General features: G+C 40.1%; 1 protein-coding gene across 2 annotated transcripts in view; it reads right to left on the bottom strand.

Moving 5' to 3' along the window:
- The window catches only part of PHEX (phosphate regulating endopeptidase X-linked), a 209,578-nt gene that overhangs the window by 163,967 nt on the left and 20,296 nt on the right, over positions 1-25,315 (bottom strand). For both annotated transcript variants that reach the window (XM_012784616.2, XM_075999112.1), the window contains exons 4-5: positions 2,139-2,225; positions 855-1,081 (exon numbers count right to left, since the gene is read on the bottom strand). In XM_012784616.2, coding sequence (XP_012640070.1) covers positions 855-1,081; positions 2,139-2,225 — 314 coding nt within the window. The remainder of the gene's footprint in view (positions 1-854; positions 1,082-2,138; positions 2,226-25,315) is intronic.

Genomic DNA, 25,315 nt, shown 5'->3' with positions numbered 1-25,315 from the left:
TGAAAGGTTGACTTATATGAGGTGAGTGTAATATACTTCTACAATTTGAATATCAATATATCATTAATATTCTGTAGGTTAACTAAGTAAAGAATTGGGGGTGGGGAATCATTGGTTCAATAACATTTTCATTATTAGTCAAAGTAACTATGGAAGCAAAAAAAACCCAGCAGGATCAAAGCACAAAACAATTTGAAAAATGTTATTTGAATTCTTGCAAAGCTCTTTCACTGGTGAATCTTTCACTGTTGGTAGTTTTCTGACAGCCTCCTGAACTTACCAATGTGATCACCTCAGGGTCTGTTCACATAGCCTACCCCTTTATGAAAGAAATGCTTATTCTCCCAACACTTGGAACAGAGTAAGTGTTGCTTTATCTTTTGAAAGGAAGGTGGAGAGATTCAGATTGAACTTGACAATGAAAGTTTAGGCATGTATGCAAGAACATGTTATTGAAAAGGGAACAAGGAATTATAGCACATGTTCTCTCATCCATCGGGGGAATGTAGTGGCAAGGGAAAGGGTAGAGTTCAGAAAGTCTTTGCTCACAAAGGGAAATTGCAGCCCCCTGCCCACTGGAATTTAGGATCCCTACATGTACTCAAAGTAGACAGTTGAGGGCCAGATCACAGATCACTTGAAACTCATTCACCAGCTTTCTAAAAGGCCAACAAAACTTGTCTGATAATCCTCTACATTCTGCAAAGCTAGGAGGAGAGGAATATTCTAGATCCTACTGTTCAATAGAATTTTTACCTTATTATTTCACTAAGGCACCATGAGTCTCTTTCCCCAGAAAGGCAGCCCAAAAGGTTAATCTCAGACTGAACAAAGAAGATGAGTTCTCACTATACCTTCAAGATATGTTCATTGGATGCCTTGTCATCAGGGGACACATATAAACGGATGAACACAGAATTGCTATATTGACCACGAAATGTTGCAAGTGTCTGCAGAAGGCTGAACTTTCTCTCTGACCAAACCCCTTCAGGACCAATATTAGATTCGAGCACAGGCCAGCGAAAAGGTGAATGCCGCAGGATATGTAGCAGTGGCTTGGCATCTGCTTTTTCAATCGCTTCTGAAAGGGAGCAGATATGAAGGGAGGGTTAGAATTGCAAACTGGATCACCAAACTAGAATGCAAGTGCATCTTCTCAAGCGAAAATTCCCATAAGGCCCCAACTTAAAATTTCAGCTATTAGGGAAAGGGTAGGTTGGGATGAACATAACCATAGAGATAGAACTTACCTATGACCCACACTTCACTGTGACTGTCTAAACCTACTGTTCCTTCCAGGAGAGCTCACTAAGGAACCTGCTGGATATTTCCTACGATAAAACATGCCTCACTACATTGACCCCAGCCAACGAGTGATGTTAGGCTGATAATACTTGGTGGGACAAAGGAACACCCTTAACTAAAGGAAATGCTTCAGTGAAGCCAATCATTCCCCAGTGAAGGTGAATTAATGCTTCAGACTCTTATCTTTTACTGCTCTCTTCTAGCTCACCAAATGATACTCTAAACCTTAGACCAATTAATACTCTTCCAAGAGGCACTGGCTTCTTTCCACAATGGCCTTGAGAAAGGGAACCAGGTAAAATGGCAAGTATCTCTTCCAACTCCATTTAGACACAAGATGTTGAGACAGGCCTAAGGCACTCAACTAAGATGTTTGTTAGGCTGATGCAGAAACCTGGCATGCCAGGGAACCTGGATTTCTGTAGGGTCCAGTAGGTCCTATGGAACATATCAATATTCCCAAGTGTACTTCTTCCCAGCCTCTTCCTCAGACCAGATCTGGCCTGGCCTCTGAATTCCAGTTTCTGCACAAGGTACAATGGGGTTTGTCCTTTTGACCCTGCCCAAGTTTCTCATGGAGTAGTTGATACCCAGAGAATTCAAGCCTTAGAAATAAGATTATCTTCTCCATCAGGCTAGCAACAGAACATTAACTAAGACAGGACTAGTCAAAATCCAGTCTTTGAGAATTGTTTTTTTTCCTTAAACAACACCTTTAAACATTAATATCATTCTTAGTAGTTCTCATTTTCCTCAAACAAAATCTTTAAACATTAATAGAACTCTGAAGGTTAAGGGTGGTGAATATTTCATTTATTTTCTTTATTACTCACTCTCATTCATGCAGGATGAATAAAGGATTTTGGCTTTCTGTGTGGCTTCAGTGTCCCTCCTTCTACTGATTGATTTCTCCAAAAGTGCTGGGAAAGGTTAAGAAAGGATTCATTAGTATCCACCCACACATGGTGCCAAGTTAGAAGTCATTTGATAATCACAGTCCCAGCCTCCAGAAGATTAAATATAAAGACAGACAACCCTGGAAAAGACAGATCTATCAAAGACATGCAGACAGCAGAACTGATTCCAAGTTGCTTGAGGTTCAAATAAAAACAATTTAACATTCTCTTATCCAGGGTTCCCCTAACTCAAAAGAAACAAAAGTTCAATTTCCAACTAAGACTGGAATGAGAATGGATCTTCTGTAGGGGTTAATTTCTTCTGCCACCTACACAAAAGGAAACAGAATTCATTTATCCAAGAAGCAAAAATAACTGAATTCTGTCCCTTGTTCCTACACCAAGTAATATTCTCAACAGAGGCAATTTCATCAGAGTCGGGTTTCTTAAGATTTCTTCCCAGCCTAGCCTCTCAGGGAGGTCACCTGGAAGAAATTTCCCATTAGAAGTTTTATTCAATGTTGCATAAACATGTTATGGACATGAAAGGAGTTGTCTACATGGGAAACAGGGATGTGAGATTGAAAAACCTACCCAAATTACCTGAAAACTTGCCCATTTATACATGCAACTCCTGGCCATTTAAATGAGGCCATGTGTATAAAATGGTTGCCAGCGTAGACATAGGCCCACCTGGAAAATGATTTTCTCTTTGTAAATCCACTAATAATATTGTTTAAAGGTAGAAAGTGATAGCTGTCACTATTTCATTAAATAAAGAAAGAGGAAGGCCAGGACTCAATGAAAACAACCCTCCCCAGAAAAGAATGTACTTGACAGTATTAATTTACAAAAATGAAGCCAATATGAAGAATCCCTATGGTGACTACGGCACCAGGTCACTGCTACACCAAACTATGTATGTCATACTGCTGTTGTCAAGGCATTTGGGGAAACAACCTAGCAACCCCCACAATCACAGTACAACAGATATTCCTACAGTACTCTGAATAGCTTCAAGACACCATGGACAGTGCTAATTAAATTATTAAATAATTACATATTTCCCGAAGAGGAATCTACTTCTAAACTACAAGTTCTACATTTCAAATGATGCAACCCAGAACTCCTGTCCAGTTTTTTTATGAGCACCTGTACATAAAACAAGTCCATATAACTAGATAGATTCCAGTAAAATAAACTAAGTGGGGTTGGATGTGGGCATTTTCTTATCTTTGTTTTTGTTTTTTTGAGACAGAGTCTCACTCTGTTGCCCGGGCTAGAGTGCCATGGCATCAGCCTAGCTCACAGCAACCTCAAATTCCAGGGCTCAAGCAATCCTCCTGCCTCAGCCTCCCGAGTAGCTGGGACTACAGGCATGCACCATCATGCCCGGCTAACTTTTTCTAGATATTTTTAGTTGGCCAATTAATTTCTTTCTATTTTTAGTACAGACAGGGTCTTGCTCTTGCTCAGGCTGGGTTTGAACTCCTGACCTTAAGCTATCCACCCGCCTTGGCCTCCCAGAGTGCTAGGATTACAGGTGTGAGCCATCGCACCCGGCCAGGCATTTTCAATTATTTCAGCTTTTTTGGTGTTTCCTTCTTGCGTATCATCGCAGCAATAAAGGCAGGATAACTAGCCCCAAGGATAAAGAAAGCAGACTTTTTTAATGAACAGAAAGCTCGAAAGCTATATCCACATGTATTTCCATTCAAATCAGCTCATGCGCCTTTCCACCATATTGCCTACACAATCATTACAGTCATCACACTGTTAGGGAGACACATTTGGAAATAAATAATCCAAATTTCATTTAGGGTTGTGGTGATGTTCCAATGCTATAAACGCTCCACAGGCTGCAAATGTGAATACCCTGAGGACCAAAAACAAGCCACAGGAGCAAAATGAACTAAAAGTATTAGATATTTACTTGTGTGTGCTCCGAAGGCATGCTGTGGATCACAAGAAGGGAAAAAGAGGGCATGCATATGCTAAGTAGGGCAATCCCAAAGCCCTAACCACGCACAAACGTCAATCATTTATATATGTCAAAATTCTGGTTTCTGTACCAGAATTTGGCTTTTAAAATAGATTCAGCTATCAGGGGTTCCCTTTTCCTTCTCTCCTCCTTTCCTTCCCTCTGTGCCCAAGCAGGCAGGAGAGAACATTGATATGCAGACAGTGCTGTGGCAATCAGCCGGCAGCATCCATTTTATGTATCTCTGCATGTGAATTAGTGGTGAGAGGAATAGAATCTAGCCTAGAGAGTTATTAATGAACAAAAAACAAAGCCTGCCTATCACAGGCAATTACTCAGGTTATTAAAACATCCCTAAAGCATTGAGAAAGGCTCATAGGTCACCCATACAGGGGCATTCTCATCATAACCTGTGTGGTTTCTTGGAGGATTTCTCAATTCTGCACCCCATCCGGGTATTCCTCACTGTATTACAACAGAAAAGGAAAACTCCAGTTCATAAAAACCTGTAATGTAGCCAACCTCAGACTTCGAGATTGGTTTGAGAAGTTCTTATCATCAAATTTGAACATTAAGTACATATTAAGTACTTTTCTTCTCTTCCTTATGCTCAATCAAATAAAATTGGTTTCTTTAAAAAATAAGGCAACATAACAGACGTGTCAAGGGGGTAGGCTTTTGAATCACACACACAGGGGTTCCAGCTGTAGCTTGCTGCTACTTCCTAGCTGGAATTTGAGCAAGTTATTTAAACTCTCTAAGCCCCAGTTTCTTTATCTGTAAAGTTGAGTAATAGTACATGCCTACCAGGACTGTGGTGAGGATTTAAAATTTGTAATGCACAAAAGCCTCTATCTCAGTGCCTGGGCATGTGATAAGGGGATCAATAAGTGGCAACTTAAATAGGATTACAGGCAGAATTAGCCATACACCAAAATTGTAAAGTAATCAAGCTTGTTTCCACTGCTTCCTCCGTAATCGCTTTTGTTTCCCTCCTCCCTTCTCAGGATATTGGTGGCCAAAGGCCTTATGCTAATACAAGATACTGCCAGACCATGTGCAGGACTATTTAACAAACTGGACCTACTCTAGCCACCTTGCAAAGCCGCCTGCTCTCAATACTTCCTCTGCTTCCATAGTAGGGGCAATGCTAAATGAGGAGATAAATTTTGCAGTCAGTATTAACCTCCGAAAATATTTCGCTCACATTCCTTGTCCTGCACGAGGCATTTTCTATTATGTAAACTTTTTCAGTGACAGTACAGAAAAGTATACAGATAATAATTTGAAGGATTTTCACGAAGCAAACCCAAGCAAGTAATCAACGTTATTACCAGAACCCCAGTTGCCCCCTGTGTTCCCTTCCAGTCATTACCCCAACCAAGACAACCAACATGCTCCTTGGTGAAGTACTTACTCAAGTCTACTTCACATATTTCTATTGCATAATCTACCTTTTTCTTATTGATGTGTAGGGGTTTTTTACATATTCTACACACAAGTCCTTTCTGAATATTTGTATTGCAAAATCTTCTCCCATTACATAGACTTCATTTTTTAATGGTATCTTATAATAAACTGAAATTCTTTATTTTAATGTACCCCAATTTGTTCATTTTTCTCCCCCTCTATGGCTAGCATATTTCGTGTCCTATCTAAGAAATCTTTGCCTATCCCAAAGTCATGAAGACAGTCTACGTTTTCTTCCAGGATCTTTATTGTTTTACATTTAGATCTACAGTCTATCTAGAATTTTTTTTTTGCACATGGCATGATAACCAGGCCTTTGTAACACAAGCCTAGCCTCACAGGGATGTATCATGTGAGAATTTTAATAAGGAAGATATTTTTGGTCATTGGGCCTCAAATAATGTCACCAAAAAAAATACTTCGGGTGCAAAAAATTGGTATTAACAATAGTTACTCTTCATTAGATTGAGTGTTCTTTTAGGCAGGGGCTGAGGCACAGTTATCTTTGAACACCCAGGGCCTAGAGCTTCACATGGTTGGTACTTAGTGAATGCTTGCAGAGTTGAATTCTTGACAATGAAAGTCTAAAAGAAAGCTTTTCATCTAACCAGAAAAGAACTATGAGAAGCTGGATTGACTATTTTCATCATTTCCCTTATAATCAGCAATGCCCAGATCATATCAACATCATAATCTCCTTTTTGCACACCCCAGTCCCTATAACATGCAATGAAAATCAAGACTTTATTCCTCAGCCGGGTGTTGTGGCTCACACCTGTAATCCTAGCACCCTGGGAGGCCAAGGCAGGAGGATCGCTCAAGGTCAGGAGTTTGAAACCAGCCTGAGCAAGAGTGAGAGCCCCGTCTCTACTAAAAATAGAAAGAAATTAATTGGACAACTAAAAATATATAGAAAAAATTAGCCGGGCATGGTGGCGCATGCCTGTAGTCCCAGCTACTTGGGAGGCTGAAGCAGGAGGATTGCTTGAGCCCAGGAGTTTGAGGTTGCTGTGAGCTAGGCTGACGCCACGGCACTCTAGCCCGGGCAACACAGTGAGACTCTGTCTCAAAAAAAAAAAAAAAAAAAAAAAAAAAAAAAAAAAAAGACTTTATTCTTCGTTTTTTGAATACCAGTTTTTAGGATACCTAAGTTTGATTTTAGCAATTGTCTCAGCTTAATCATCCATTCCCAATGCCCTGCTCTTCTATACTGGAGAGAAAAAAAAATACTTAGTTATCCTCAGATACCAAGAGTAGGGCTATCAAGTCTACTCACTCAATTTACTTCCCCTGCTCAGACAGGACATTTATTGAGTGCTCTAGAATACAAAAAGGAAATTCCAAAGGAAGGATGAGACTCCTGAGGACTTTATAGTACAATGGTTAGGCAAGAGTTCATGGCAGTCACATGCAACTCAGGCCAATCATGTGACGTTCCTTCAATATTTAGGACCTGCTCAACTAATGCTACCTTCCAAAATATTATATGTACAAAGTTTTAGGCCTGTGAGCAAAAACTACCAAGAACGTTCGCGTTGAGCTGACGGCATTTGAATGAGATGGCTCCAGAGCACGGGAACTCTACATCTTCCCTTGTGTTCATTTTTTTTTTTTTCTTTTTTGAGGCAGAGTCTCACTCTTATGACTCTTATGCCTGGGTTAGGTGCTCAGGCATCAGCCTAGCTCACAGCAACCTCCAACTCCTGGACTCAAGCAATCCTCCTGCCTCAGCCTCCCGCGTAGCTGGGACTACAGGCATGCACCACCATGCCCAGCTAATTTTTTTCCATGTATTTTTAGTTGTCCAATTAATTTCTTTCTATTTTTAGTAGAGACAGGGTCTCGCTCTTGCTCAGGCTGGTTTCGAACTCCTGACTTTTAGCGATCCACCCACCTTGGCCTCCCAGAGTGCTAGGATTACAGGCGTGAGCCACTACACCCAGCCCCCTCCCTTGTGTTCTTTCCCCTGACTCCGCAATATATCCTTGCACCTGTTCTAAAGGGGATCCTCTGGCCATTTGCTCAGAAACCAATGATTGCTGGAGCTATTTGTTCAGTTTGCTTAACAGAAACAGCAATTGCATTCTAAAACCTTTACATCAATGTCACCAAGGTAAATTCTCAATTTCATGTAGATTATGCCAACCTATCTCTTTCAGAAATCAGAGGGAACGCCCTCTTATTTCTAGTGAGAGAAATAACATACAAAAATCAAAATTGCAGAAAATCAAATCTCTATTTTAAGTTTCCACACCTACATAATAAACAGAATGTTCTCTAGACCTATATATATATATATATATATATATATATTTTTTTTTTTTTTTACCTATCATATCACGGCCCAGTTTCTCCTTTGGTGGTACTTAAAAACCACCTTTGAATGGTCTATGGTTGAATGTCGCCTCTAATCTCACTATTTTTAGCCCTTGTTGATTTTCTAGGCTACAGACTTCAATTTGGTTTCCAGGCTCCTCAGTTTATTTACTGTGCTGAAAAATTGCATTTTTCTAACTCATACTGCATGGGTATTAAACCCTTATGCAGTTAGACCTAGAGACTCTAAATCAGCTTGCAAAGCTCATTGTTATTCTCATTAAAAAAATAAAATTCAAGTTAACTAAGTCATGGTCTGTGGGTCCCATAACCCTCATATTTTCACACAGATTGTGTGACACTCAGCTTTGCAGTTCCTCAGCCCCATAGCCAGTCAAGCATGGGATTAACTGAGTCTGTTTGACATACTGAAAAGACAATAAGAGCTGATATTTCTCATTCCTCTAGAAAACTCCCAGGTAAATATAGGGAGAAAAGCTGGTCAGACTTATTTTCTCTGTTCATGTTTTATGATCATCTTTTAATTGATAATTGTTGGTTCGTGTCAGCTTAAGAAAGAGGGGCAGAGATGATTTTAGGGGGATTAAAATCCTCTAAGTCATCAATCTGAATCTTGAGTAACCAAATAACACAAAATACCCCACACACACACTTTTAACACAAAAGACCTTTGTCCACAATAAAATCAATTTTATAAAACTGCCAGGCACGATGAAAGTCTAATGGAAGGTAACTCTTTTATTATGTTCACTTATAAGTGAATTTATAAGGATTACACTTGTCAAGGTTACGCTTCAAAATAATTTAGCGTTACTCTTTGATAGCACAGCATTACAATGAATCTGCCAATATGATGTTTTAACTCATAAAAAATAGCTTTCTTATTTAGAGAATTTGTATTTTAGCAGATAATTCCATATAAGTCCTGCACCAAACTTGAAATCATTAAAATCCACCTTCGGTTTTTTCCTATAGTAAAACCCTAGTTATATATTTTTTCCCACCTATTTCAACCTTCCTAACACTACAATGGCCATATGTGGTTATATACTTCCTGTAATGGCTTGTCCTTAGCAATCCTGAGACATCTAAGGACCCAATAATGACAGCATTAATTTATTAAGCACCAGCTCTGTGTCAAGGGTATTGTACATAACCTCAATTAACCTTTCCAGAAAACCTAAGAGGCATGTATCATTAACTCCATCGTATAGGTGAGAAAACTGTAAGAACTTGTCCAAGAAGACTCAGATAGCAAAGGTTAGAGCTTAGATTTGAACCCAGGTCTTTGAATCCTGCTCATTTGACCATCAGCTACCCAAGTTGCCTTCTTGTGAGAGAACCAGGCCCCCAGTGGCTAAACCAGAGGCAGCAATGCCCTCATGGAATTTCCCTACAGATCTCTCAGTCACAACTAGAAGAAAGACCTTCCTGTTTATACCTTGACTTGTTTTTTTGCAGTGGTGGAATGGCTTTGCACTGAGCCATCTACTCCCTTGCCTTGTCACCCTATTTGTAACCAGAACACTGACTCCTGAGACACCTAGCCAGAAGTGGGAGACCTGATAAGGCTAGAGCAGAATGAGGTCCTCAAATACTGACTTCACATTATGCTCTAGTCCAGCGGTCCTCAAACTTTAAACAGGGGGCCAGTTCACTGTCCCTCAGGCCATTGGAGAGTGCGCACTGTGGGCCCGGGACGAGTCGGCTGCTAAGCAGGACAGGCAGCGGTGGCAAAAACACCCAGAGGGCAGGATAAATGTGCTAGGCGGCCCGCATGTGTCCTATGGGCAGTAGTTTGAGGATGCCTGCTCTAGTCTAAGCCAGTGGTTTCCAAACTTGAGTGTGCATCAGAATCACCAGGAGAGCTTGTTAAAACCCAGATGGCTAGTCCTTCCCCAAGTAGATCTGGGGTGGGGCCCAGGATCTTGCATTTCTAACAGAGTCCTAGGAAATGCTGATGGTGCAGGTCCAGGGAACACACTTTGAAAACCACTACTTTAAATCAACAGTACTCACCAGTCTTTCTTAACACCTACAATCCCAAGAAACATCACCAGCTCAGATTCCGACCGCCACCATTCCTACCCCACCCAAATCAAAGAAAGATCTTTTGTCCTGTCTTTGCCGATTTCCTCACTCTGCAGCTCCATTTTAATTCAGTGTCAACATTCTTCAAGGAGGACACTACATACATTGTTTTGTTTTCGAAACACTCTTTGCATGCCCATTCAGATCTAAGTTAGTTCCTCAGTTCTGCCAACCCCTGTTTTAAAAAAGTTCCTTTCTTAAAAGTGAAATTTGATAGGGGTTTGAGGTGAGGGTTGATTCACTGATTCAAGAAGGGGAAAAAATCAGCACTATGCAGGGAAGACTTTCAAAGTGGAAAATGAAAGAACACAGGGCATCTATTTTCAATTCCAGCTTCTACCACACACCCTAAGGAGAGGAAGAGTGGGATAAACATTATATCCCTGAAATCCTAAAAAATCTGAGCTCCAGACTTCCCAATTCCTCCCTCATCTCTGAAAGCAGCATCAAAACACTGTAAACATAGGTTTCAAAAGCCACTTCCCAACTAACCCTTGTTTTCACTCCCACCTTCCACGAGGAGGTGAGAGGAGGAGGGGTTCTATTCCTGGCTGTTCAAACCACAGTGTGTGGTTGAAGGAGCCAGTCCCTCTAGAATTGGATTTCTGACAATGAGGGATTAGGAGCAAGGCTTTCTTTCCTTCTCTTTCCAGAATCCTCTCCCCCCCCCCAAAGCGGGGGAAGCAATAGCACCTTTGGCACAAGCAGTAGACCCAAAGGTGCAAAGGGGCTGGTAGGACGAGACCTAACTACCGTGCCCACCAGCTGCTGCCATGGCTTCCCTGGCAAATTCCTCCCCATGACTGGGGATGCCTAACAAAATACCTTCCTAAGCTCAAAGGAACCAAGGCAGCAGAGAAACAGCAATGACCCTTCACGCTGACCTAAGAAGAATATAGAGAAAAGGATAACCAATAATGCTTTGAAGTTTTCTGTTAATGAGGAGGCCAAACTCTACCTTCATTGGCATAACCCAGCTGGAAAACAGATCAGCATGATGGGGCCAGTAAAGCATGAGCCGGTCTCTCAAATACCTGCTCCAAGCCATTCTTCGCACGCAGCCAGTGTGCTCTGGCAAGATCCATTGCTCATCACGTCACCTGACATGACATTTACAAATGGCTTCCCGCTGCCCTAGGATAGAGTCTAAAATCTTTACATGGCCTACAAGGTCTGTGTGCTCTGACCCCTGCCTGTCTCTGCAGTTTTGTCTTTTGTCCCTCCTCCCTTCCAACTCAAAGCTCCAGTCACACTGGGCTTCTTGGGTTTCCTCAAAGGCACCAGCTGGACAGAGCCTCTGCTCCTGCTGCTCTTTCCACCTGGGTTAAAATTAGAGACATTTGAAATGGTAGACCCATAATCTCCAGGGGACAAATTATATGGCTGGATTGGTTTGGGCAAGTCACATAATTTTCTTGACCTTCACTTCCTCAGATATAGGGCAAAGACAGAAATAAACAATGATGGCTGCTGACATCACAGAATTAGAGTGAAGACAATGGAGAAAATGAATGATTCTCTAAAGGAATAAAATTAGCAGCAAATGCTTACGCCTTGGGGAAGTGAACTTATGAATTTAGAGTAGACCAGCAGGTAGTAGAAGTTCAATTTGGAACTTAATCTAAATGGCCACTATAGGACGTCTCTCTGCTTAGTGACACAAGCAAATTTGTGAGTATATTAGCACGTATTTGTGTTTGTGTATGTGTTGCTCTCTGTCATAAATATTAGTTCCCAAACCTATCTTAACTGTTCATGAAGATAAAATTTCCTTCTCATTTCATAAATTAAAAGGTTCATGAATGTTTTAAAAAGTACCTCTCACTGTGCAAATATCAACACCCATGAGGCTTTCCAAACAAACATATCTTATTTGTGACAAGCTATTATCCAACCAGCATATAATTAATTTTCCTGTTACAGCTAGTGCCTTTTTACATGGAATGTTCTCTTGACACTTTAAAGCAAATAGTCCATCATTACTAATTCATTAAGCATTCACATAGATGCTATTAATCATGATGAATTAATGTGGTATTAATGGATAGGTTATTAATCTGCAATTACATGCAGATTTCCTAATAAATTCAAGTTTCCCAAGTTTGAGAAAGAAAGTAAAGGAAAATGAAATGAACAAATCTTTCAGAAAAAAAAATTAAGGAGAAGGAATCTCTTTCCCTGTGCCATAAGACTGGACATAAAAAATTCTTGTTTTCTTTTTTTTCCCTAAAAAATCTTGGTATTTATATAATACAGTGAAACTTGCAATAGAGGTTGCATCAAAATGATAATGTGAATAAAGAAAAACAAAAACATCCAGGCACCCTGGAGAGGTACTGAATTTCTTCGGTGACATACTGTGTCCTTAGACGTACTAAAGCCTAGCTACTCAATGTGGGGTACCCAGACCAACAGCGTGGGCATCACCTGAGAACTTGCTAGAACTGCAGACTCTCAGATCCCCTCTCAAACTTACTGAATCAAAATCTGCATTTTAGCAATATTCCCAGGTGATTCATGTATGTGTGCACATTAAAGGTTAGGATGAACTCTGCAGAAGTACAGCTTTGTAGCTGCAGATTGGAGTGAGAGGAGAAGGAAGCAGGCGGTGTTGCTTATACACCATTGTACACTGAAGCCAAGGTATGCTGAAGCAGGAACATCACATAAGTCTCAGTGAAATTGTTTAAAGCATATTAGTATGGTGGATGTGACAAGTAGTTGGGGAGCCTAGATTATCAGAAAGATAATTTACATACTGTATTTCATCAGTTATAAGATGCACTTTTTTTTTTTCCTGCATGTTACCATCTCTGAAATTAGAATCTATCTTAAGACTGTCAGCCAGGCACAGTCGCAATGTAGTTGCCATTGCCTGCCCATGCATGAACTTGATCGTAGCCATTCTTACAGTCAGCATTTCAAATGAGTCAGGTGCATGGCTGGTAAATTGCCACTTAAAATGTCTTCAGAAAGATTTCACCACGACTTGACAATGAAATGAAAACTTATCCCATATCCCAAAGGCCATCTTATACAAAAATCTTGCAGACAAGTAGGGAATACTTTTTCAAGAAATATTGAATCACTGCTGTTCTGGATGAGAAAGACGACAATATCTTGCGGGAAAACAAAAACATTGCTGATCTAAAATCAAAAAGACTCTGTGAAGAAGTTTTAGGAATACCTTAACCAATCTTTTTACTTGTACTCTCCTTTTACATGGGTACAAAAGAATGATAAAAATTAATGTCTACATGTTCTGGTTAACAGCTCCGAAAAAAAAAAAAAAAAGAAAGAAAGAAAGAAAGAAAAAATTAATGTCTAAGTAAGGCTAAAAGAACTACTTCAATTGAACACAAAATTAAAATTCCAAGTGATACAAAAGCATTATGTAATAGCTTACTCTTTCTTAGCACATGTGAAAAAATGATGCATCTTATGGTTGACAGAATTTTTGATTCAATGAAATATAGTATCGTTTTGTTAAAGTTATAAGACTGCAGTGTTTGTGTATTCTCTGACTTAATTTGAAGTCAAATAAATATAACAAAATTACATATAACTAAAGAGCTACCACTTTAGATGACCCAGTATTTTCATTCTGGAAAATAGTAAATACGTCAGGAATATTGAAGCTGTGTTTGGATTTAAATAAAGGCAGCCAATATAAAAAATTATTCCAAATGACTCCCAAAGCATTTTAAGGACAACTGAACCTCCGGGTGAGATGAGACATTTTAATTCGTGAGTATTGAGTTTCACATCCAGGTCTCGGGGGCAGAACCACAAGTATGGCCCAGTGGGAAGGCGGGCTCGAGGCCTCCAGCAAGAGCAGCTTCGTGAACATCCTGAGACGCAGTGGGTTGTGCAGACTTCAGACCTCAGGCCAACCACAATTGCCTCCTTTCCTCACCCAGCACCTCCCACACATTCCCCACTGGACTCGTTTCCTTCTGGCAACCACCTGCAGCTTGCAAACCCCAACTTCCTCTTCTCCACAGCGCAGAGGTTCCAGGCGGACACCAACACCTTTGACCTCAATTAAAAGAGCAGAATTTTATGTTTAAATTTTCTTTCACTGGTATATATCCAGATCAACGTGTAAATGGTGGAGGAAGTCTCTTCTTCTTCTTCTTTTTTTTTTTTTTTTTACCTTTTTTTTACATTATTCCGGGGACTTGGCCAATATGAAACACAAATTGGGAGAAATTAATAACTTACCTAGGTTACTGCTTGGCATTCTCTCTCTTTTTTTTTTTTTTTTTTTTGAGACAGAGTCTCACTCTATTGCCTAGGCTAGAGTGCTGTGGCGTCAGCCTAGCTCACAGCAACCTCCAACTCCTGGGCTCAAGTGATCCTTCTGCTTCAGCCTCCCAAGTAGCTGGGACTACAGGCGTGTGCCACCATGCCCGGCTAAATTTTTCTATATATTTTTTAGTTGTCCAGTTAATTTCTTTCTATTTTTAGTAGAGACGGGGGTCTTGCTCTTGCTCAGGCTGGTTTCGAACTCCTGACCTAGAGCAATTCTCCCGCCTCGGCCTCCCAGAGTGCTAGGATTACAGGCGTGAGCCACTGCGCCTGGCCTGCTTGGCATTCTTTACCGTCAACTAGCAAAGCGTATTGCCAGAGTGGCTATTTTGAATGATTCTCATTTCAGAAACCTCACAGATCCTTCTCCAATGGACATAGCTACAGTTCTCTACTCAGTCTGGGTATTATCTGGCTGAGAGGAGGGTGGTTAAAAACCCTAGAGCCCAGGATGCACGCCAGACCACTGCTCTAGAATTGCCCTGTCTGATACAGAGGCTCGTAGTCATGCAAGGCTACTGAGCACTTGCAATGTGGCTGGTGCGAATGGAGACGTGTTGCAAGTGTGAGATAAGCACCAGATTTCAAAGACTTAGCAGGACAGAAAGAATGGAAAATGTCTCATGGATAAATTTTTTATATTGATTGTATGTTGAAATGACAATATTTTGAATATGTTGGGTTAAATAAAATATATCATTTCAGCTGTTACATTTTTACTTTTTAAATATGGTTCTTAGAAAATAACATGCAATCACATGTGACTTACAACTGTGACTCACATTATATTTCTATTAGACAAGGCTACTCTGAAGATATCCGTGTAGGTCACTAGCTATATGAATATGGATGAATTACTTAACCTCTCCAAGCCTCAGTTTATACAACCATAAAATGGAGATAATACCTCCTTCCTAGGTGCTAAGGGTCAAACAACTCGAATTCTAATCCTGGCTCCATTACCTATTAGCTGGGTGACCTTATTGGGCTAGTTATTATACTGCTTGGTTCCTATTTTCTCATCTGAAAAATGCAGATAAATCTTACATCTTATAGGCATGTTGGGAGCTCAGTGGAGACAGTTCAACAGATGGTAACTAAGGATATTATTAAACAAGGTCAGCTCTACAACGTACCTAGCCTCATTAGACCCTTCCCTGTGTAATAAGGTCTTATAATTTTTTTAATCTATTAAAGGTTCACTTCACAGTAATGAGTAGAAATACCCCCTTATTAATAGTAGATCAGGGGAGAAATAGGGATTTTTGTCACATTGTAAAGATGCTTGACCCGTCCGCACCTTCCGTTACAGCTGAAAAGTTCTCAAAATTGAAAGTGAGAGTGCAGCCGGAGCCATGTAATCAGAGAGTTTGCTAATGCAAGGATAAAATTTTCAACTCAGTTGAGCCATGCCTTTTAGCGCACAACAAACTTTTTAATTTTTCTAGTGCCTCCATTCTGCCATGGATCAATCAGGAGTTTGGTCAAGACAAGGGAGTCACCTCTCTCTCTCTAAGGCATAGGAAATCTGAGTCATCTGCTTCTGCTATGAAATCTGGATGCCCCTGGAAGTTGTCACAAAAGTCCCTATTCTCGGTTCCATTATTATTCTGGCTTCTGGCAACCAACGGCGGGAACACGTGGACACTTGGAGAAGCTTCAGGAATTGTTACCACCAAAACTCACGTGGGTACGCCTCCAAACTGTTACCACTAAAGCCAGCTAGGATTTTTCTTTCCTTTCTAAACAGTCATCCTCTTTCAGGAAGCGGTTTTTCAAAAATATGCAACCCTTCTGAACAACTGCAAAGGAAAATACACTTCTAGACACCAACCATGTAAAACGAGACCTGGGTGTGAGCAGGTGGAGAAGTATCATTGTGGGTGTATACATCTTTCTCAGGATGCACATATCCTGTGTCATTAGTCATGCCAACGAACTTATATTTAGTCAAAAGAATCTAAATTTAGTCAACAATCTCCTAAGTAAAATGTTTCTTTCCTCCTACAGCACGCAAGCTAACTCGCAAGAAACTTACCATAATGTGTTGCAATATTTATGCTACAAAAAGGCCCCCTCGTCTGCTTTCCCACTCCTTTTTTCAGTCAATATTCCCATGCATAGTATTTTCAAGCTGCTGCTCCACTTCTCAGAAACTTCAGCATTCCCTCGTGCAAGTCAAAAATCTCGCAAATGGATTTCAACATCCTTCATCTGCCCATCTCACTCCTGTCATCTCTCACCAACAGCCCTGTTCATTCCTTCCTTCCAACAAGGCCAAGCTACATATATTCAGTCTTCGCCTTGGAACTTTACTCCAAGCACCTCCAGATTTGCAGTCTCTCCCATTCCCCACCCTTCCAAGTTCAACTAAGAGGCCCTGTCTTCCAGATTGGACAAGCTAGCTCTTTCATACTGTGTAGCATGTACTTAAGAATAAACACTCTACTTTGTGTATTACTATTTTCAATCATTTGCACTGTTTGCAAATATTTTTAACTACACCACAGTAGAAGCTGTATCATCTCTAGTTGGGAGTTGACCTTTAATACCCTGCTTTTGTGATAAGCACACTGCAACACAGTAATTTTTGCCTAAAAATATGTGTTCTGTGGTATAAAGCCTGCGCTTAATCAGTTCAAGGGTTAGCATTGGCCCAAATCTCCAAACACAAATCTCTGGTTTCATCTAATATCCTTATAAACACATATTAACTGCCAGTAATGTGCTCATTATCCGGGGAGTCTAGACAGTGGACTGTTCAAAGATTTGGGTGTGAGTGGACCCATGGAGCCATGTAATAGCCAACTCCACTCAAAACACCTGAATTAAGATGTATCGAGAAGCTGAAGCTAAATAAAACCATGTCCTGCTCCAGCAGTCCTTACATACACCAGGGCTCTTCATCTTTTTTACATCCCTTGCAGCCTATTGAAACCTACATCCCTTGTCTGTTGAAACCTACAAACCATTGTTAGAATGTTTATAAGTGCATAAAATAAGAAGTTATACATTTACAAAGAAAACCAGGTATTTGGAAACACAGTTAACATATTTTTTTACTATGTGATATTATGTATATGTGCTACTTCATTAACTTATTAAATAACAAGACCTAACATTGTATCTAACAATTAAAGTATCTGTAACAAGATCTTAAAAGTCGTGATTCCCATTGGTAACAAAGTCACAGGTACTGCTTGTATTAACAGTACCAGGGTTTGTTGCCTACATTCATGATTAAAGAAAATCCTAAGGTTCCATTAGAGGATAGTGAAAAATAAAGGTGCATTTTTTTCCCATTCAAGTCCTTGAATTCTATTGACAGCTCTCTTGGGGACCTTATGGATCCAAGCTCTCTTGGGGACAGCTCTCTTACGGACCCAAGTTAAGGATCCTCTAGGAATGAGAGAAAGAAAAGAGAATAGAAGGCTGGGTGCAGTGACTCACGTCTGTAATCCTAGCATTCTGGGAGGCGGGAGGATCGCATGACCTCAGGAGTTCGAGACCAGCCTAAGCAAGAGCGAGACCCTGTCTCTACTAAAAATAGAAAGGAAGTTAGCTGGACAACTAAAAACATATAGAAAAAATTAGCCTGGCATGGTGGCGCATGCCTGTAGTCCCAGTTACTTGGGAGGCTGAGGCAGAAAGACTGCTTGAGCCCAGGAGTTTGAGGTTGCTGTGAGCTAGGATGACACCATTGCACTCACCCAGGCAATAGAGTGAAACTCTGTCTCAAAAAAAAAATATATATATATAGGAGAGAAGAAAGGGAAATGAATGGAAATATTTTTTAAAGTAGCATATAGAGAAGATCTAGAATGGCCTAAGTAGGCACTTTTTTTTATTTTCACCAATTCCCCTTTCCTCTTCTCTCTCTTTATATAGGAGTGATTTAAAAATCACATGGGGCCAGATGCAGTGGCTCACGCCTATAATCCTAGCACTCTGGGAGGCTGAGGCGGGAGGATAACTCAAGGTCAGGAGTTCGAAACCAGCCTGAGCAAGAGCGAGACCCCGTCTCTACTAAAAATAGAAAGAAGTTAGCCGGACAACTAAAAATATATAGAAAAAATTAGCCAGGCATGGTGGCGCATGCCTGTAGTCCCAGCTACTTGGGAGGCTGAGGCAGGAGGATCGCTTGAGCCCAGGAGTTTGAGGTTGCTGTGAGCTAGGCTGACGCCATGGCACTCTAGCCTGGGCAACAAAGCGAGACTCTGTCTCAAAAAAAAAAAAAAAAATTAACATGGCCCTGAATGGATGTGTTGTCTGGCCCATTAGATTATCAAAACCCTCTAGGGTTTAGGGTCATTACAAAGGTCTGGCAACAAAAGTTGGGAATATGCACAGATGTCCTAATCCTCTGTTTTCACCTCCATGTTCACCTCTTTCAGGATCAGCTTCCTTATTTATAGGCATGTTATGACTTTGGGGAGAAACTAGATTATAGTATTTTACTTTAATAATGCTGCTAAAGTTTTCTTACCAATTAAAGTTGTCATTTGGCTAGGGTACTAGTATTTCTTAAGCATCTACTATGTGCCAAGTGTTTTTTAGAACATTAATTTAATCCTTGTGACATTAGTGGTAATAAGAGATTCTATTTATTGAACCTTGTGCAGAAGACTTCCCACGCATCTCGCTGCGTTCATCCAACGCTATCACCAGATAAGAAACCGAGGCTCAGAGAGAAGTGGCTTGCCCATGTTCACACTGCTGATAAGTGTCAGAATCCCAATGTTGTTGTTTTTTTTTTTTTTTTTTTCAGAGCCCAAAATTGAACCTCATCTCCCAAGTTCTTATTTTTCTTGTCTGTAACTTGCACAAGATCATACTTGCACAGGGAGTCTTAGAAGGGATCAAGCCTGTCTCGTTGCCCATGTCCCTGTCCTGCCTCCCCGAGGCCCAGAAGACACATGGAGAATGACTGACAACTCCTCTTCCCGTCAGGGGCAAGCCCCAGTTGCATCTCAGGAGTCTTCTCAGCGTGCAGAATCCCAGGCCCAGGGGGAGATGGAGAAAAAGGAAAAGAAAAAACCACTCCTCCCCACCCAGCCAGCTGCCTCCACCACTGCGCACCCAGCCCCGCATTTTTTCTCTCCTTTCTTCAGCAAGTATTTGCTGAGCACCTGCTATGTAGCAGGCACTATGCTTGATGCTTGGGTCACAGGGACACCCAAAACGGACAAGGTTCTGACTCTCATGGAGTTTACCATCTGCGGGGGTGGGAGTGAGCAGAGGCGAGAAGAACAAGTAAGCAAGTGCACAAATAAGATCATTTCAGATGCTTATAAGTACCACAAAGAACACAAATCCAGAAGGACTGAAGATGGGGGTAGGGGACTATTTTTAATAAAGGTGTTCTCTGTCCCTCTCTAGCACTGAAATTCATTTATTCCCAGATAGCTTACCTTTCTAATGGCCCATTCAGCACTCTAGAGTAGCACTGTCTGATATAATTATCAGAGCTACATGTATAATTTTTAATTTTCTTATAGCTACATTGAAATAAGTAAAAAGGAGGTGGGATTATGTTTAATAATATATTTTATTTGCCTTAACATATCTTAAAATTATCATTTCTACTTGTAATCACTGATCATAAATGAAATCAATTTATTAATGATATTTACTTTTTTAAAAATGATATCTTTAAAATTTGGTGTTTATTTTACACTCGCAGCATGTCTCAATTCCAGCTAGCCACATTTCAAGTACTCAAAAGCCAGTACAGGCTGGGCGCGGTGGCTCATGCCTGTAATCCTAGCACTCTGGAAGGCTGAGATGGGAGGATTGCTCAAGGTCAGGAGTTCAAAACCAGCCTGAGCAAGAGCAAGACCCTGTCTCTACCAAAAATAGAAATTAATTAGCCAACTAAAAATATATAGAGAAAAAATTAGCCAGGTATGGTGGCGCATGCCTGTAGTCCCAGCTACGCAGGAGACTGAGGCAGAAGGATTGCTTGAGCCCAGGAGTTTGAGGTTGCTGTGAGGTAGGCTGGTGCCACGGCACTCTGGCTCAGGCAATAGAGTGAGACTCTGTCTCAAAAAAAAAAAAAAAAAAAAAGCCAGTACAGCTCTACAGTCTTGATTTCAATACCTACTAGAACACTGTGTGATGTACAGATTGTAATTTCCATGAGGACAGTCTATGAGACCTTATCCATCTCTGTACTATATCCCCTATGTCTATAACACAATGCCTCTTGCTAGATGCAAATGAGGAAGCATAAATTCTAGTTGTTATTAAACAACAATCTTATGACTAAACAGACTTAGAAAGAAACATGACATGGTGGATCAGTGGATGTCAGAGTTGAGAGAGAAAGAAATGTGATCCTTAATAACATGGTTCAGCTGTTGGATCAACCCTTACCTGAAGTCCACATAATTACTAGACTTCCTGGTTACCTAAACCAGCATATTTCTTTTATTGGTTAAGCCAGTTTGAGTTGCGGTCTCTATTGGTACCAGGAAAAAAGCAAATACTCAGTAAATCAAACTATTTTCAAAGATCGGTTAGTACAATCAAGAATACTGAGCATTTCAAAGTATTTGAAGCAAGTGCATTTCCCCTAAATGAAATATGATACAACTCAGAACAAGTGTAATGAATAGAGCTGGTTCGTACAGAGCATACCCAACTTATGTGTATAATATGAACCACTAGTGACAGAACAGCCACATTAAAGCTATCAGGGAGGCCGGGCGTGGTGGCTCATGCCTGTAATCCTAGCTCTTGGGAGGCCGAGGCGGGCGGATTGCTCAAGGTCAGGAGTTCAAAACCAGCCTGAGCAAGAGCGAGACCCCGTCTCTACTATAAATAGAAAGAAATTAATTGGCCTACTGATATATATATAAAAAATTAGGCCGGGCGCTGTGGCTCACGCCTGTAATCCTAGCTCTTGGGAGGCCGAGGCGGGCAGATTGCTCAAGGTCAGGAGTTCAAAACCAGCCTGAGCAAGAGCGAGACCCCGTCTCTACTATAAATAGAAAGAAATTAATTGGCCAACTGATATATATATAAAAAATTAGCCGGGCATGGTGGCGCATGCCTGTAGTCCCAGCTACTCGGGAGGCTGAGGCAGAAGGATCGCTTAAGCCCAGGAGTTTGAGGTTGCTGTGAGCTAGGCTGACGCCACGGCACTCACTCTAGCCTGGGCAACAAAGCGAGACTCTGTCTCAAAAAAAAAAAAAAAAAAAAAAAAAAAGCTATCAGGGGAAGAAATCAGATCTTAAAAACAAATGCCTAGAGCAAGTCAGAGTCAAAAGCAAGACAACCACACACACTTGGGGTGGAAAGGGACACCCGGAAGAAAACCTAAGAGACTGTCAGAACTACCAGAACACAAGCTTTTACACATGATGGTCACTCTCATGGCCTCTTTTGCTTATTTAGCTATTTAGAAAGAGAACATATCCTAGAGATATATACACATTTTCCATAAAGGCTTCAGAAAAAAATTATTTCTATTTTGTTTTGATTTTTTAATTTTTATGGATACATAATAGTTGGACATATTTATGGGATACATGTGATTATTTCTTATAAACATTCAATGTGTAATGATCAAATATGGATAATTTGGATATCTTTCACCTCAAACATTTATCACTACTTTGTGCTGGGAACATTCCAAATCTACTCTTCTAGTTATTTTGAAATATAAAATAAATTAGTGTTAATTATAGTCACATGATTGTGCTGCCGAGTACTAGATCTTATTCCTTCTAACTATTTTTGAACCCATTACCTAACCCCTCTTTATTTGAAGTGAATTTCTCCTGACAATTGCTAAAATTTTTGTTGTTGTTGTTTTGTTTGTTTTTTTGTGACAGAGTGTCACTCTGTTGCCCGGGCTAGAGTGTCATGCATCAGCCTAGCTCACAGCAACCTCAAACTCCTGGGCTCAAGCGATCCTCCTGCCTCAGCCTCCCGAGTAGCTGAGACTACAGGCATGTGCCACCATGCCCGGCTAAATTTTTCTATATATTTTTAGTTGGCCGATTACTTTCTATTTTTTATAGAGATGGGGTCTCGCTCTTGCTCAGGCTGGTCTTGAACTCCTGACTTTGAGCTATCCACCCACCTCGGCCTCCCAGAGTGCTAGGATTACAGGCGTGAGCCACTGTGCCTGGCCTAACTGTATTTTTGAACCCATTACCCAACCCCTCTTTATTTGAAGTGAATTTCTCCTGACAATTGCTAAAATTTTTTAACCTGAAAACGTCTTCCCTCCCCTCACACTCCATGTACCACGCAACCCCATCCATGCTCAAATGGTGTATAAGAGTAGGAAAAATGTGAACGAGAAACTTTTCAAGTAACATTATTTCATTTTACATTCCAAAGGTCTTCAATGCAGGCCCAAATCTTCATATAGCACCCCTTTCCACACATGAGACTATAGTGACATATGTATCATTTGGTAATTTGCTTGTTTCTTGTGTGACCACATTCAAAACAGCCAACATGATCTGAGAAAAGTAAAAATCTTCTCTGTGTGGGTACATCCAGTTTATATAGCAGACACACTCAAAATTACAGTGGCTGAGTTTTCCCTAGGAATAAAAAGCCCACCACAATGGATGGTTGGTCTTTAGCACTGCCCCCCGCCTGCCCTGCATTGCCACTTTTACCAGCCTGATGTCATTTGTTTAAAAGAATTTGATAAAGTCAAGGCTCAGTTTGGTACATCATTATACTTTATACACAGTATGACAAAAATGACACAATTCATATGTCTTCAATAAACTGAACTTCCAAATTATTAAATAACTATACAGGAGCTGAAGTTTTCAGGTTTCTATTATCTGCAAAAGATGATTTGGGGCTGGGTGTGGTGGCTGACGCCTGTAATCCCAGCACTCTGGGAGGCTGAAACAAGAGGATCGCTTGAGCTCAGGAGTTTGAGACCAGCCTGAGTAAGAGCGAGACCCCGTCCCTACTAAAAATAGAAAGAAATGAGCTGGACAACTAAAAATATATAGAAAAATCTAGCCGGGCATGGTGGCACATGCCTGTAGTCCAAGCTACTCAGGAGGCTGAGGCAGGAAGATTGCTTGAGCCCAGGAGTTTGAGGTTGCTGTGAGCTAGGCTGACGCCATGGCACTCTAGTCTGGGCAACACGGTAAGACTCTGTCTCAAAAAAAAAAAAAATGATGATTTGGCTAGGATCAATTATAGAAAAACAAGATTAAGTGGTGGAGGGCAAGGGGTATTTAATTATGAAGAACCACTTGAATCTCAGCCAGCAGGTATTTACAAATAAATAACCAATCTATGAATCACAATCATCTTTATCTGCTCATTAATGCACAGTCTCTACTTCATTTTATTGTTTTGCCAGAGCTGTGTTTGAAAATAATAAACTGTATTTCTTCACAAAATATTGGCAAAGATGGCTATTCCATAATAGAGATGATCTGGCCTTACCTTCAGTCATCTGTCTTCTATTTGACATAAGTGTTCTATCCCATTCATTGCCTCATGTTTCATAAGTGCTCACTTGCTAAATTTCCATCTGCTCATTCATAAAGTAATGTGTGCTATGTCATATTCATGGTCACATGAAGACAAATTTGGGGGGTTTTGTAGAATGGGAATTTGAAGACAAACACATGACTACATTCAGCCTTTTCTTTAAAAAAAAATCTTGCTTCTTGTAGAGAACAAGAAATAATTTTATTTTCCAAGTAGAAATCTGAGTCTTATATGCCATTTAAAGAAAAAAATTCACAAAGCCAGGTTGCTGACTTCAATAGAGGGCAATTTTTCATCAGCCAGGTATTTCAAATCCATTTTATTTCACAAATTGGACAGCAGTATCTGTGTGTTCTCTATCAGCCATAAGAAAACAGTATTCTTTTGATTGGTAGTATTGGGTTTTATTTTTGGATGTTCTCTTTTTTTATCAAGGGTGAGGAAAAAGATCTTGACAGTATTCAATATTTTGAAAGCACAAGATATTTACACAAAGGATAAGACCAGAATAAAACTTAAAGCATTTGACAGACATTACTTCATGAACCTTAGAACTATCTTTGAAATAAAATCGAGAGACAAAAGACAAATATTTATTGAGGGCCTGGTATGTGCCAGGAACTAGACTCGGTAATTTATATAAGTCATCTCCTTTAATCCCCATAAAAAAAACCTATGATAAGGGTATTCTTATCTCCATTTTAAAGATAGGAAAACTGAGATAGGTGAGATGCTTAATAGGCCCAAAGTAACATAGAGGGTAAATGAAAGGAAACTAGGATTCAAATCCAGCTCCTGAGGCTTCAAAACTCATGCTCTGAGTGGCTTACAATAGGGGAAAAACTGGAAATAACCTAAATGGTAACAGAGGCATTGGCTAGATAAATTATAGTACACATACCCACACAAAGCAGTCTTGGCAAATGATGGCATAGAGCTATTTTTATTGACAGGAAAAGATGTTCACATGTCAAGTAAAAAGATTATAAAAACAGAATATATTATTTGGTCCCTTTTAAGAGAGACATAATTTTATATGTATATTTGCATTTTAAAAGTTGTAATTGCTGGCTGTTAGGATTTGAAATGTATTTTTCTTCTTGCTTATTGATGGTTAGTCTACAATGAGTGTTACCTGGATGGAATGATAAATGGATGGACAGTTAGATGGATAGGTAGATAGACTGATAGACACATAGATATAGAATATATAAAGAGATAGAGATAGAATTTAAAGATCCAATGTTTAAGAAAAAGACAAAGATTGCTAGCACAAAAAGCTCTATACACTTTAATAATCTGCAATATACTTGCAAAGTTCATTTAAAAATCTGTATATATATCAATATCTATACATTTAGAGACATTTTATCATGTATTATCTATATGTATAAAAGTATATAAATGTCTCTTTCTCTGTATCTATACAATATCTATACAT

This window comes from Microcebus murinus, chromosome X (genome assembly GCF_040939455.1).
Source record: "Microcebus murinus isolate Inina chromosome X, M.murinus_Inina_mat1.0, whole genome shotgun sequence".
Classification (NCBI taxonomy): Eukaryota; Metazoa; Chordata; class Mammalia; order Primates; family Cheirogaleidae; genus Microcebus; species Microcebus murinus.
This window is presented reverse-complemented; position numbering and strand designations above follow the sequence as displayed.